The 15,200-nt window shown below is 45.7% G+C and overlaps 1 protein-coding gene across 1 annotated transcript; it reads left to right on the top strand.

The window, feature by feature from the left end:
- Positions 1–1,380: 1,380 nt before the first annotated feature.
- POLR3GL (RNA polymerase III subunit G like) lies at positions 1,381–14,678 on the top strand. Its single transcript, XM_015824838.1, has 8 exons — positions 1,381–1,399; positions 4,711–4,848; positions 5,465–5,594; positions 6,095–6,163; positions 7,317–7,373; positions 9,090–9,163; positions 12,844–12,957; positions 13,517–14,678. The coding sequence occupies exons 2-8, from the start codon at positions 4,720–4,722 to the stop codon at positions 13,601–13,603; spliced, it is 660 nt and encodes a 219-aa protein (XP_015680324.1). The 5' UTR covers positions 1,381–1,399; positions 4,711–4,719; the 3' UTR covers positions 13,604–14,678.
- The last annotated feature ends 522 nt before the right edge of the window (positions 14,679–15,200 follow it).

Consider the following 15,200-nt stretch of genomic DNA (forward strand, 5'->3'; position numbering starts at 1 on the left):
GATAATGGGGGAGGCCAGATTTGCTTAACGTGTGCACGATTCACTTAATAGCTGCTGTGATTTGCTTAATTGTGCCAAAAATGTCATAAAGTGGGGCAAAACTCACTTAACAAATGTCCTGCTTAGCAGTGATGTTGAGCTCTATTGTGGTCATAAGTCAAGGACTATCTGTAGAGCCTCTCATTACTGTTGTTAAGTCATGACAATTGTAAAGCCGGTGATCAACCTATTTTTACAACTTTTGCAGCAGTCGTTAAGTGAGCCCATCGGTCGCTGGTGTGTGTGTGTGTGGGGGGGAATTGTCGTAAATTGCTCTTATGTGACCTGGGATGCTGCAAATGGCCTTAAATGCTGACCGGTTGCTGAGTGCCCCAAATTCAGTCACGTGACTGAAGCAAGGGAGAGCCCCCTCCCCAGCTCTCAGAACCGGGATTTATTGTAACTTTGAACAGCCGCTAAATGACCCGTTGTAAGTCAAGGAGTACCTGTACTAAAACCACAAAAAGGTAGACACTAACCAAGCTCAAATGCAGCGACAGGAACCTGCTTTTCTGCTGCGTGAACCACCTGGCTGCCTTCCCTCCAATCAACCCTAGTGGCTGCGTTCATACAACACCAGGTCTGCTTTGGACACATCGTGCTGCACTGTGTTGAAATGAACTAAGCCATCATTCAAGAGATCTTGGTTTGGCCATGGTACAGACCACAAATGGGTTGTCTTCTCAACCAGCTTTTCCTGCAAGTAAATGGTAGAGCCTCTTAAACCCAGATGAACTGAGTTCCTAGGATTTCCGGGTGGTGCCTCATCCAATTCTCCTAGCCCAGCACCACTGAGCTGTTCTGAACAGCCAAGGATGCGCGAGGCTGCCCCCTATCGGAGCTTAAAGGAAATTTGCGGTTATCCAAGGGGGCTAACTATGGCAACCATGGATTTCTGGGAGTTGAAGTCCACAGGTCGTAAAGTCGCCGTAGTTGCCTTAAGCTCACTAAGCAAATCCAAGATAAACGAAACGCATATAAAACAGACACTTATTTTACTTAACGCAATCATACACACGACGACCAAGGCTGTGGATGATGGGGACTGAAAGGACCTGGGAGCGGCTTAGCAGCTCCGGCGTACCAGCCCCCCGACTCCCCCTCGCCCCCTTTCAACAGGGAGGCCACGCCCCCTCCTCCGCCTCCTCTCCCTGACCGGCTGCAACGGCCAGAGGCTCCGCCCTTTCGAACGTCGCCTATCGAACCTTGGCTCTCCCGCCTCTCTCTGACTGGCTGCCCGAGCAGAGGCTCCGCCCTTTCGAACGTGGAGTATCCGGCTTTTGCGGCGCGGTTCCCTCTCGCGGCGACTGCGGACCGAAGGGAGATCCGCGCTCGGAAGTCCTCTACTGGGTCGGACCTGGTAATAGGGGGGCGGGGCGGGGCGGGGGGGGGTTGCCTGGCTTGGCTTCCGGGGCTTGTGTGGCCTTTTCAGGAGGGGGAGGGGGCGGGACAGCCACCCTCCAAAGAAGACTCCCTGCAAGTAGAAAGGAAGGTCTTCAGGCACACAGCAGTCAGTCAGTCAGTCAGTCAACCAATCAACCTTGGAGGTCCTCTAGCCCAACCCCCTGCTCAAGCAGGAGACCCTGGACCATTCCAGGCAAGTGGCGGATTTGCTTTCCCAGCAGGCCCTCTGGGTGTTGGTTCTCAGGCCTGGAGCTTCCACGGAAGCAGAGACCTGTCCCGGTGGCTCCGGGGTGGGGGGTGGGAGGGGCCCTTTTGGATTCAAGATCACGCGAATTGTAAATACCAATGTATAAGGCCTCGGTTAAGACCCCGCCTGGAAATAACTGCATCCACTTTTAGTCACCGCATTATTAAAAAGGTGTTGAGATTCTGGAAAGGGTGCAGAGAAGAGCAACTTAGATGATTAGGGGTCTGGAGGCCAAAACATATGAAGAACGGTTGCAGGAAGTGGGTCTGGCTAGTCTAGTGAAAAGAAGGATTAGGGGTGACATAGCCGTGTTCCAGTATTTGAGGGGCTGCCACAAAGAAGAGGGGGGTCACCTATTCCCCAAAGCACCTGAAGGCAAGATAAGAAACAACGGGTGGAAACTAATCAAGGAGAGAAGCAACCTAAAACTGAGGAGAAATTTCCTGACAGGGAGAACAATTAACCAGTGGAACTACTTGCCTCCAGAAGTTGTGGTTGCTCCATCACTGAAGGTTTTTACGGAGAGACTGGACAGCCATTTGTCCAGGATAGCGTAGGGTTTCTTTGCTAGCTGGGAAGGTCGCAAATGGCGATCACGTAACCCCAAGATGCTGCAAGCATAGTAAATACATGCTCTGCATGGACTTCCCCAGCCAGTTGAGAAACGCTGGGTTACACAGACTATACACTGTACTGCCTTGGGTCCAATGTAAAATCGATGGATGGATTTATCTGCTGGAAAAACTTTGCTCCTGCAGCAAAGAAGAAAGGAAGGCACTGCCTCTGCACCAGATCTCCAAAGTTGATCACCTTTTGGTCCACATTTGTCTGGAATAGTATGATGTCTCCTGCTTGGACTAGAGCAGGGCTTTTCAACCAGTGGTACGGGTACCACCTGTGGTTCATTGGCACCTGGCAGGTGGTACGCGACCATCCTAGAAAAGAGGTAGCGGGGGAGGGGAATGATCTGAACCGGTGGCAGCACCGCACAAGCTTGAGCGAGAGATGGCTGGAGCTGCAGGGCTGTCAGGGCTCAGCGGAAGCGCCAGGATCAGCGCCAGGCTCCAGCTGGAGTTCAGCGCTGATCCTGGTGCTTCCGCTGAGCCCAGAAGAAGCGCCGATCAGCTGGAATGTTGCAGCCTCTCCAGGGTCTTGTGATTTACATTCAGATGCTTGGCAACTGATTCATATTTATGACGGTCACAGTGTCCCAGGGTCCTGTGAAGTGACCAAAACCTGCCTCAACCACCCAGCAGACGAGGGGAATAAAAACCAAATACCCCCCCCACCCCCACCCCCGCTGCCAATCCTCAACAGAAATGCTCACAACAATGAAAACCTCGGACAGGAGGAAGAGTGCAGCTGGGCGGGCAGGCAGGTGTCTTGCTCGGCTGTGCCTTGGGGGGCACTTTTTTCAGTGCCATTGTAACTGAACAGTCACTAAGCGAACTGTTGTAAGTCGAGGACTACCTGTACTTTATCACTTTTTTCCTTTTTTTTTTTTTTTTGGTCATCAAGTTTTTGACCCCTTGCTAGGCGACTGGTGGTACTCGGATGTTGCCATATCCTAAAAGTGGTACAATGGGTGAAAAGGTTGAAAAGCCCTGGACTAGATGACCTCTGTGGTCCCTTCCAACTCTGTTATTCTGTTGTCCAGTCTGTTTTTGAAAATGCATCCAGTTTTCATGGACCTGGCTGAGACAAGGACTGGGTTACCACCCAACCTTGAACCATAAACCACCCCACCTCCTTGTTCCTCATTCAATGCTGCCTGAACCCGGGACTTGAGTTTGGGTGTCTTGAACTCCATGGGCTTTCCACAGACACAGAGGCTCCAAATGGACTGGACTCTTAGATAAAGGTATTCCTTGATTTACAACAGTTTGTTTAGTGACCGTTCAGAGTTACAACAGCACTGGAAAAATGACGTGCAACCGTTTTCTACACATACGACCATCCCCAAGGNACCATCCCCAAGGTCACAGGATCAAAATTCAGAAGCTCATATTTATGATGGTTGCAGGGTCCCAGGGTCAGGTGATTGCTTTTTGAGACTTCTGACAAGCCAGGTTAATGTGAATTTTGGTCATGTGGCCGTGGGGGAATGCTGCAACGGTCGTAGGTGTGAAAATGGTCATGTCACTTTTTTCTGTGCCGTTGTAACTGTTTGGAACCATGCCATGCAAGTGGTGGGCGAGCGTGCACACATTTGTCTGAGCAGCAGGTGGTCGTGCCTGCCTCTTGTACAAATGGCGCTACATGCGTGCGTGCCTACACCTGCTGCTCACACAGAACCATCCCCTTTCCCCAGCTGCCAGTCCGTCAATCTGGAACGGTTGGGTAATGCTGGCTTAGGCCTTGTTTCTAAGACCCTAAGAGGGGGAGCCATGAGCAGCAGTGATGGGGGCAATACACCCCCCCCCGGCTGTGTTCTCATGACCTATGTAAACCCAGATCAACAAACAACTAAATATAGTAACCTCTGAATGCGACAGTCTGGTTCATATAACACCAGTGGGGTCCTATACAAATAATAATAATGCAATAATTGAACACAGGTAGTGCTGGACGTACCATCACAACTGAGCTCAAGATTTCTGCTGCTAAGCGAGACAGTTGTTAAGTGAGTTTTGCCCCATTTTATGACAATTTCTTGCCACAGTTCTTAAGTAAATCACTTAAATAAAACACAATTGTTAAGCGAATCTGGCTTCCCCTTTGACTTTGCTTGTCAGAAGTTTGCAAAAGAGGATCACATGATCCCGGGACACTGTGACCGTCGTAAATATGAGTCGGTTGCCAAGCGTCTGAATTTTGATTGCGTGACCACGGGGATATTGCAACGGTTGTAAGTCTGAAAACTGGTCATAAATCACTTTTTTCAGTGCCCGTTGTAATTTGAAATGGTCACTAAAGTCAAGGACTATCGCACAAATTCCTGATTTCAGCCCCTTTCGTTTACTTTGGGACTCCTTGTCTTCGACCTTTCTGTAATCTTTTTCATGTATTTTTCCCCCCAGGTTCCCCTCATGGCTGGGAGAGGCGGCAGAGGAAGGGGCCGGGGGGGCGGCCACATGACCTTCAATGTCGAGGCAGTGGGCATTGGAAAGGGGGAGGCGTTGCCCCCTCCCACTCTGAAGCCATCCCCTCTCTTCCCTGTGAGTTGCTCAGCCTCCCTTGGACTCCCTTGGGTGGTCACTGCTCCCCAGTTTTTTCCTTTCATTGTTAAAACTGTTTTCCAGAAAGTCTTGTCAAACTTCGGGGACCATCATAAGTCCCTTCCTTCAGCACCGGTCGTAACATTAAACGGTCACTGAAGAAACAGCCATAACTCGAGGACAATCTATATTATAAGAAAGTACCACTGAACAATCTTTATGTCAGTTCAGCATAAAGATAATTCCATCCATTTTTGTCTTCATAGGAAGACTTTGGGAGTTTTTGAATATATTTCAGTATCTGTGGCAATTGTTAAGTCCATTTAAATTTCCCTTTTGCGATGGGTCATGAGTTCGAGTGTGGACTTTTGTCAGGTCCTTAAGACATAGCTACATGCCCAGACTCAGTGTGCCTCTTACAGGCTAACAATTAAGCATCCATGGTTTGTTGATTGTGGCTTACCATGTTGCAGGAACCCACCAGTTGGGTTGTTGCTGGTTCAGGGTCTTAAACCTATCCAGCAAATGGATTAATTTAATAGCCCAATGAAGCGTGTTTTGGGAAGGGAGCCAAAGCATTCACATGTTTTGTCTTAAACCTGGCTTGTTTCTGTAGCCGCTGGAATACAAACCACTTTTGCTGCAGTCTGGCGAAGAGGTCGAATACATGCTGGCCCTGAAGCAGGAGCTGAGGGGGGCCATGAAGAACCTGCCATATTTCATCAAGCCTTCGGCCCCCAAAAAAGGTATCGAGTGGCAGAGAAAACCGTGAAGTCCTTGAAATATTGTCTGCCTTGTGATTGGCTGAGCTTCTGTGATGTCATAGAATACTGGAAAGAGTAGAGTAGAGTAGAATAGAATAGAATAAGAGTTGGAAGGGACCTTGGAGGTCTTCTAGTCCAACCCTCTGCTCAGGCAGGAAATCCTATACCACTGAGTCTTGCATAGGATATTTCTCTTCCTTTTTTCACCCTTTTTCTTTTCTACCTGCTAGAGGTATTGTCCGTCTGCTAGTTTCCCCATAATTCAAAGACTCTGCAGAACCTGTACAAGCTAAATTGGCAGAGAAGGGTCAGTGGAACTCACGGGGAGGGAGCCAGACTTGGGCCTTTTGTGGCTGCGTAAGGATTTCCAACTACTGACCCGTTTAACCCCAGCCGCCATCTCATCTTGCTCACCTCCCTCTTCTCACCCTCCATTTTTTAAAGAGGGCATCACTAACGCTTTGAATTTTTAATTTCTCCAGATATCGAGCGCTATTCCGACAAATATCAGACAACAGGCCCAACAGACAACACCATGGAGTGGAACCCAGGTAAGGCCAGAGAAATATTTTGATTTCTTGTGCAGGTAGTCCTCAATTTACGACCACAATTCAGCCCAAAATTTCCATTGCTACACAAGACAGTTAAGTGAGTTTTGCCGCATTTTACAACCTTTCTTGCCTCAGTTATTAAGTGAATCACTGCAGTTGTTGAGTTAGTAACATGGCTGTTTAGTGCAGGGGTCCCCAACTTATGGTCTGCGGCCTGCTACCGGGCTGTGGCCTGCTGGCCTACTTAACCCCGCTTACGCTAGTGCCCATGGACCCGTTTGCGCATGCACGCACGGCTAGCAGCAGCAGTGACTAGCAGTTGTGCACATGCACAAACGGGGCCGCTAACGCACACTGGTTGCGCAGCCCATTTGCGCACGCACATGGGACTAGCAGCAGCGGTGGCTAGTGCTTGCGCAGCTGCGCAAATGCAGCCACTAGCACCATGCAGGTGCGCGCAGCCCCATTTACATGCGGCCCCGTTCACGTGCAGCCCTGTTCATGCGCATGCGTGCGTGCAAATTTCCAAGCTGCTCCCTATCCCTCCGGGCTGCCAGCATGAAAAGATTAGTGACCTCTGGTTTAGTGAATCTGCTTCCCCATTGACTTTGCTTGTCAGAAGGTCACAAAAGGAGATCACGTGATCCCAGGACACCGCGACCGTCATAAATATGAATCAGTTGCCAAGCATCTGAATTTTGATCATGTGACCCTGGGAATGCTGCAATGGTCATAAGTGTGAAAAACGATCAAAAGTCGCTTTTTTCGGTGCCGTTCCAATGGTCACTAAATGAATGCTTGTAAGTCAAGGACTACCTGTACTACATAATTCATAGTGACCAAAGGTACAGGAGCCAAAAGTGTTTTCTTTGTCCTTCATCTTGGAGAAAGATTAAGAATCACCTTGTCTCAAAATCATGTGTGTCCAACCTTGGCAACTTGTGGACTTCAACTCCCAGAATTCAATTCAATTCTTTGACTGGCTGGGGAATTCTGGGAGGTGAAGTCCACAAGTTGCCAAGGTTGGACACCCCTGCTGTAAATTATGCCCAAGAGACACAGAGTTTCTAATTATTTACTTTTTAAAAATCCCACTGGAGCATGTTGGAGCCCAAGTGGCTAATTTTTAATTGCTTTGATTAAATCTCTGCAGATTGGAAACAGCTACCTCCAGAACTAAAAATTCGGGTGCAGAAGACTCGAAAACAAAGTAAGTAATTTCATTATCTGTGGAGGAAATACAATTCTCCCAAACCCCTGCAGCCAGAAGGTTGCCCCCACCTCTTGCTGGAAGAAACTTTACGACTTTGCCCGTTTGATTTCAGGCTGTTTTGGGTGGGGCGGTGGGTGGACCTAACGATGGAAACATCCTATTTCCATGCTTTTTGAATACACAGTTCAGATAGCCCTCAACCTATGGCCATAGTTGCAACTGGAACTTCTGTTGCTAAGCGATGCTCTCATTAAGTGAATTGCAGCTGATTTTATGACCTTTTTTGCCTTGGTTGTTAAGTGAATCACACAGTCGTTAAGTGAATCCAGCTTCCCACATCGACTTACTTGTTGGAAACCACTGGGAAGCTTGCAGACAGAATGACATGATTCTGCAACTGTTGTAAAAATACATGGCAGTTGCAAGCACACCAGTTTTGATCAGGTGACTGTAGGACATTGATGGTTGTAAGTGTGAGGACTGGTTGTAAGTTGCTTTTTTTATTGCAATCATATCTTTGAACGGTTGTTGAATATTTATAAGTGGTGGGCCACCAATAGTTGTTGCTGATCTTTGGTCATTGGGACACTGAATGTCGATGCTGGGTTTTGGGGTGTTGGTGAACCCCAAATCGTCACTTATGAAGGAGAGGGTCACCCTACATTCAGGAGAATGAATTTGCTTCAGATTTGAGAGGCAGGAGTATCCTTACTTTTCGCCCTTTGTACAACTTCCTCCGTGTTGCCATTTGGCGCATTGGGAAGATCTTAGTAGGTTGTGTGATCAAATCCAAAAGCTGGATAGAGCATCAGCCCATCAAATGTGCATCTTTCCAGGAGCATCAAACCAAAACACCCATCACCTCTGTCAGTGTGTTAGGACAATGGGAGATGTAGTCCTGTACATATGGTGGGCTGCAAGGTGATGTTCAAGGACATTGAGAGGAATCTGGGAGTCCTAGTGTGCTGCAGTTGCCAAAAAGGCCAATGCAGTCCTAAGTTGCATTAGCAGAGGGATTGAATCAAGATCACGTGAGGTAGTAGTACTCCTTTTTAAAGCCTTGGTGAGGCCACGCGTGGAATTCTGCATCCAGTTTTGGTCAGCGTGATGTTAAAAAAAAATGTTGAGACTCTTTTATAAAGAGTGCAGAGAAGAGCAACAAAGATGATTAGGGGGCTGGAGGCTAAAATGTATGAAGAACCGTTGCTGGAATTGGGTATGTCTAGTGAAAAGAAAGATTAGGGGTGACATGATAGCCTTCTTCCAATATTTGACGGGCTGCCACAAAGAAGGGGGGGTGACTTATTGTCCAAAGCACCCGAAGGCAGGACAAGACACCACGGTTGGAAACTAATCAAGGAGAGAAGCAAGCTGGAACTAAGGAGAAATTTCCTGACGGTGAGAACAATTAACCAGTGGAACGACTTGCCTCCAGAAGTTGTGTGTGCTCCATCACTGGAGGCTTTGAAAAGAAGAGACTGGACAACCATTTATCTGAAATGCCTGAGCAGGGGGTCAGACTAGAAGACCTCCAAGGTCCCTTCCAACTCTGTTGTTCTGTATTTTGTGCCTTCTTTCAGGCCTGCAGGGTGCTTGCAACTGACCAATGCCATCAAAGAATTTTGCTTTCTTTGACTGTAGCCTGGCCAAAAATGGGCCCTGGAGGGACCTTTGGCCAGGATGATGAGTTTTTCCGTTTTCTTCCTGGCGCAGGGCGGGCAGTGCCGGCTCCCAAGCACAAACCGAAGGTGCCTGCAGACAAGGAGGAAGCCATTAAAAAGCTGGAGGTAAGCCAGATGTCCTGGCAGCGCTTTCAAAAGACCAGGCTGGGACTGGGTGGGTTTCTCCCCCCCCTTTATTTCCAAATTCTTCTTACACAAGTGGTCCTCGACACACAACAGTTTGCTTAGTGACCATTCAAAGTTACAATGGCACTGAAAAAAGTGACTTAGGATCGTTTTTCACACGACCATTGCAGCATCCCCAGGGTCACCTGGTAAAAATTCAGACCCCTTGCAACTGACTCATATTTATTTTTTATAAATATTTTATTAATTTTCTAGTTTTACAGTCAAATACTTAATAGACAACGTGTTGTCTGGGTCTATTAGTAATTCAGTGGAATATATTCCACTTCTTCAGTTTATATCCAATGTTACACCATCAAATGTTTCCTCTCTACTTCCGGTAGTATCTGATTTCCCACACTAGGCAAATACAATTCTTATTGTTATTAATAAATATACAACTGAATATCAAGATCTTTGTTACATTTTTCTCATAATATCAATAATGTCAGTTTAAGATATCTTTTCTAACCAAAACATATGTTAATTGCATTTGCACTTAATATCCATATGTTCAATCAGTATCCTGTTTTTGCTTTTTTTTTTAATTTCCCATCAGTGTTCAAAGTGTCTCTATTGTTTATAATTTCAAAGTAAGTTATAATAAGCTTCCCTTATTCAAACTTCTTAGTATTTTCCTGTTTCCCTTATCATAATTAGAAATCTTATCTTTCTAATTATGATAATACTTCTATTTCTAGCAATTATCTATTCTCCACCATATTCAAACATCTAGTTAATAATATAATATCCCATCTAATGGATCAAAACCTCTATTTTCTTCAGTCTTACTCTAGCTTTCTTCCCTTGCCAACTAACCTTCCAAGTCAATGCATTTGAATCATCAAGTAATTTTTCCTCTGTTTTTATATATATTGTTTGGACTAAGAAAGACCATTTGATTAAAGTATTTTTGGAAGAGCGAACCCATTGATATTCATTAAACAGCCTCCCTCCTTTTCCAGCTCCCCACAGTTCACCTAACAGTTCTATCTTCCATTCAATCAGTTCTTCTTCCTTTTCCTTAAATGTATTCTGAATTCTTGATTGGTAAGATGTCTTTTCCATTTCCGATATTATCGCTCTGTTTTCTAATTCTTCAGTTGTCTGAATCTGTTGGTTAGTTCCTTCCTTTAGGTCCTCCATCTTTGGATCTGCTTCCTCTAGTTTTCCTTCTATTTTCTGGGTTGCTAATTCCTTCTTTGTAGTCATGTACTGGGTTTGTAAAGTTATATTAGAAAATTGTTCTTTTATCTCCTTTGTGTTATTTCTAGTCTCATCACAAGCTAAAGCAATAGTCTCTTGTATTGGTTTCAACATGGAAAGAGTTTCTGATCTTCATATTTTCTTGGTGGTATATCAAACTGAAGACTTTGGGGACAGGTATTAGAGATGGTTTTTTACCATTTAAAGCTGAGTATGGGACATCCATTTCATTTTGTGTAGGTGGTCTTTATAATAAAAATTGTTCATCAATCAAAGATTTGTAATCCAAAATATTCCATCATCTCAGGCAATGATGTGTGTTTCTCCTGCAAGGAAATAGTTCCACAACACAGCTCTGAAAGTCAGTTAATATTTATATTTGTAATTCAGGCAGGCCTATTTCAAAGTAGTTCATAGTCTCTGCCACACCAATAAGCAGCCCAAAAGTTCCCCCCCCCTTTTCCTAGCTGCAGTCTTCAAAAGTGAAAGTTTCCAAGGACAGCAAGAGTCTTATCTAAATCTGGGCTTCAAGCCAAATTTCCTTTAAGCATAACAAATTGTAGTACCATAATTTGCCACTAGATGTCATTAGCGCCATTTTCTAGCTTTTTAAATCCAAACTTATAAGCTTTTCAAATCTTTTTTTTTTTTAAAAAAAGTCTCAAAAGCACTTTTAGTCCCCAAGTTTCAAAGCCATATATGTGCATTAATTCCAAATTAATCTTGTAATTTTCTCTGTTTCCCCAAGTAATTAGTTCGCCGCTTTTTTTTCTTGAGGAAATAGGATGGAAATTCCCCTTCCCTCTCTCATCGGGGAGGGTGCTTTGGGCAATTTTTTCCAGGAAGAAGTCTTAGAGTCATAAAGAGAGGATAGAGTCTCACCCAGTTTCATCCACGTTGCTGAAAGGTTGCTTGTTAGTGCTTGTTGTCTTCTGTTGTCAGCAGCTTCTGACTGGCTACACAAATGTAGCCAGTCTTTCCCGCGCTGGTTTGGACGGCTTCCTCAGATCAAACGGAAGGGCCACTGCCCTCCCGTGATCAACGAGAGTCCCCTCCTTGCTTGTCGCCTCTGCGGGGCGACTTTCAACCCTTTCCAGGGTCCCCAGCAGGGCGAAATCGAACGCAAAAGATGGAGCCCCATCTTCCTGCGCTCATCCCGCTGTGATGTCAAACCAGAAACCCCCACAAGTGACTCCTATTTATGATGATTGCAGCATCCTAGGGGTCCTGTGATCCCCTTTTGTGATCTTCTGACAAGCAAAGTCAATGGGGAAGCCAGATTCACTTAACAACTGGGTTGCTAACTTAAGAACTGTGGTGATTCACTTAATAACTGTGGCAAGAAAGATCACAAAATGGGGCAAAACTCACTTAACATAGGTCTCACTTAACAACAGAAGTTTTGGGCTCAATTGTGGTCATGAGTCGAGGACCAGCTGTGCTAGTGTTGGTTGGAAATGAGAACCACAGGAAGGGAAATTTTTTCATGTTTGGTGGATATGTAAAAAAGCTTTTTAAAAAAGGATTCACACACATACGTGGTGGATTTTAAAGGCTAATATTCAACTGAAGGCAGAAATCTCCCTTTTAGGACTGGTGGATCAACAGTGAGAAAAGTGTCAGAATTTCCATTGCTAAGCAAGGCAGTTGTTAAGTGAGTCGTGCCTGATTTTACAATCTTTTTGTCATGGTTGTTAAGCGAATCACTGCAGTTATTAAGTGAATCACGTCATTAAGTGAATCACGTCATTAAGTGAATATGTCTCCCTCCATTGACTCTGCTTCTCAGAAGATGCCTGAAAGTTTGCAGGTGGTGATCATGTGACCCCAGGTTGCTGCAACCCTCTTAAATAGATGCCCAAATGTTTTGTGACCATGGGATGCTGCAGTGGTCATAAGTGCGAGGTCCAGTTATAAGTCACTTTTTTCAGTGCTGCTGTAACTTCAAGAGGTTGCTAAAGGAATAGTTGTAAGTTATTGCACACCTGTGTATCCCTGGGTTTGTTGGCGTTTCTTTGGGAACTCAACAAATGGACTAAGTGAGCATCCAGGTTGAAGGTGTTGTGTGAACTCACCTTTGCAGCACATGCTCAACCTCGGCCACTGGTTGATGAATTCTGGGAGTTGAAGTGGCCAGCCTTGAGAAATGCTGATCTGGAGCCCATGAAAGGCATAAGGACAGGGCTGGTAAAAGCAGTTGGCAACGTTAATTTTGCCAAGAGCTCAGCAGTGGAAGTTGGCACTGCCAGAATTTTCGGTGCTGAACTTGGTGACTTGCCTGGACAGTTCCGTAATTCTGTGCCAGGGTAGGAAAGGAGAGCAGGAAGCGTTTTGGCAGGACGAGGCAGAAATTCAGTGGGAATAACAGTCAGGAAGTGGCACGGTCTCAAAATCATTCTTTAATTGTTTCCTAGACTCTGGAAAAGAAAGAGGAAGAGGTGACATCGGAAGAGGAAGAGGAGAAGGAAGAGGGTGAAGAAGGCAAGGAGGAAGAGGAGGAGGGGTATGATGAAGAAGAGTTTGAAGAGGTAAGAGAAACTGTAGCAGAGATGAAGGCCAAAAGTTTTAGTGGGAGCAGAGTTCCCCAATCTCTCTCATTTTAAGATGGGTGGGCTTCATCTCCCAGAATTCCCCAGCCAGCATGGAGTTGAAGTCCACCCATCTTAAAATGGCGGAGATTGGGGAACACTGAATTAGAGGAATAATATTTATTTTATTTTATTTTATTATTGTTATTTTATTATATTATTTTATTTTGTTATTCTTATTTTATTTTTTATTATTTTATTATTTTATTTTATTTTTTATTATATTTTTACTTTACTTTTTACTTTACTTCCTTTTTTTTCATTTTTAAACTTCAGTGCTGCCCATCTTGCCGAAGTGATAGTTTTCTGTTTGGCATCAGATTCTGCACCATGTCCCCAATATTTTGTGACTCGGAACTGCATCCCAGCTTCCAACAAAAGTGGATATAAAATATGAATCTCCAATCCACCTGAAAAACAGGGAAGGTTTTAGCAGGCTCTGAAATTGTTGAATTTCAGCCATTTCCCCTTTTTTTTTTTTTTTTTAATGCTGCTGCAGGAGACGGACTACATCATGTCCTATTTTGACAACGGAGAAGACTTTGGCGGCGACAGTGATGATAATATGGACGAAGCCATCTACTGAAGCCGTCGGGTAGGCTGTCACCTGGTGAGGTTACTGGCATGGTCATCTTTGAGGGCTCTCGGAAGGAGTGTCCAGATGTCCCCCTCCAGCCTCTAGGTAGCATCCCTGTTCCGTGTTGCTGGTGGCTCTTCGCCCTTCAACAGCCTGAAGATGGAGGCTTCCCCCAAAAGGGGCCGCATGGAGCAGATTCTCCGAAGTTCTGCTCCGAAGTTCTCCAGGATCTTGTAGCAAATAGGCTCGGAAATCTCCAAAACCACCCCTAAACCATGGTCTTTGGAGTTGGGGGCCTGGAGTTACGATAGATGACATGACCTGTTCTTCTCGGCCTGCATTGGATGACATGACCTATCGTCCTTGGCTTGCTTTGAATGACATGACCTATCTCCCTGACCTGTGTTGGATTACATGATCTATCCTCCTTGGCCAGCGTTGGATCACATGACCCATCCTTCTTGGCCAGTCCCTCCACCCGACTCGTGATAGAGCAAAAGATGGGAGAAAGTAACTTGGATATCCCAAATTTTGAGGAACCTCTGAACACCTTTAATCCTTGGGGGTCTCTGGGGCAGCTTGGCCTATAGGGGAGCAAAGGGCCCCACTGAAGAGGAGGATTCTGCAAAAAGGGGGAGGTGGGTGCAATTCGAGGTCAACCCCCTTTTTTTAATTTTTGGTGCACAGTGGGGGAAAGGTAGGAAAGAAAGGTCTTTCCACATAACTCAGCAATAAAGCTTCTCAGGATGTATGGACTTCAAATCCCAGAATTCCCCAGCCAGCCTACCTTAAGATGGGTGGACTTCAACTCCCAGAATTCACCTCTTCAAGTCGCCAAGGTTGAGAAATGCTGGCTTAGCCCCAGCTCATGAAAAGAGGAAGCTGATTTGGGGGACAGAGTTTGGGGTGTCTTCAGATTTTAACTGCTGCTGGAAAAAGCAGGTATTTGGGTTGTAAACTCGAGATATTTTTCCTGATCCTGAAGCTCATCAGCTGCCAAATAGAGGCCGGTTTTGGGGAGGGATGTGTGGCATCTCTTAAAGGTATTCTGTAAAAACGTTGGGTTACAATTAAAACCTCTGTTTAATTTTTCTCCTGCTTCCCCTTTCGGCAGAAATGAGCCTTTGGGCTGAAGCCAGGCCCTGTGAATTAGGGGGGGGGGCAGGGGTGATGCTCCTGTCAATCTCCTTTGAATTAAAGTCAGACGTTGGATGTTCTTGCGAAGGGCCTCTGGGTGCCACCTTTGATCGGGAAATAAAATGATGGGAAGAGTTTGCCATCTCTTCTGGCTCAAAATTGCCCACGTGCCCAGGAGGAGGTTTGAAGTGGGAAGGGTATGGGTGCGCCAGACCACCCCGATTTTTCCAGTCCACAACGTCTCCCCTGGGATTTTGTTTCCCAAAGGGGAAATGATGAGCAGGACTTTCTGGGCAGGTGTGAAATTTGGCTTGCAAAGTTTTGAGCCTAAAATAGGTAGTCCTCGACATGCGACGATAATTGGGACCAGATAATTTATCTTTAAGCAGCGTGGTCGATAAGTGAGGCACCATGTGACTGCAGCTGATTTTAGGATCCTTTTTAGCTCTGTGTTGTTACCCAAATCACC

This window comes from Protobothrops mucrosquamatus, unplaced genomic scaffold (genome assembly GCF_001527695.2).
Source record: "Protobothrops mucrosquamatus isolate PMUCROS unplaced genomic scaffold, P.Mucros_1.0 scaffold2371, whole genome shotgun sequence".
In the NCBI taxonomy this organism is placed as follows: Eukaryota; Metazoa; Chordata; class Lepidosauria; order Squamata; family Viperidae; genus Protobothrops; species Protobothrops mucrosquamatus.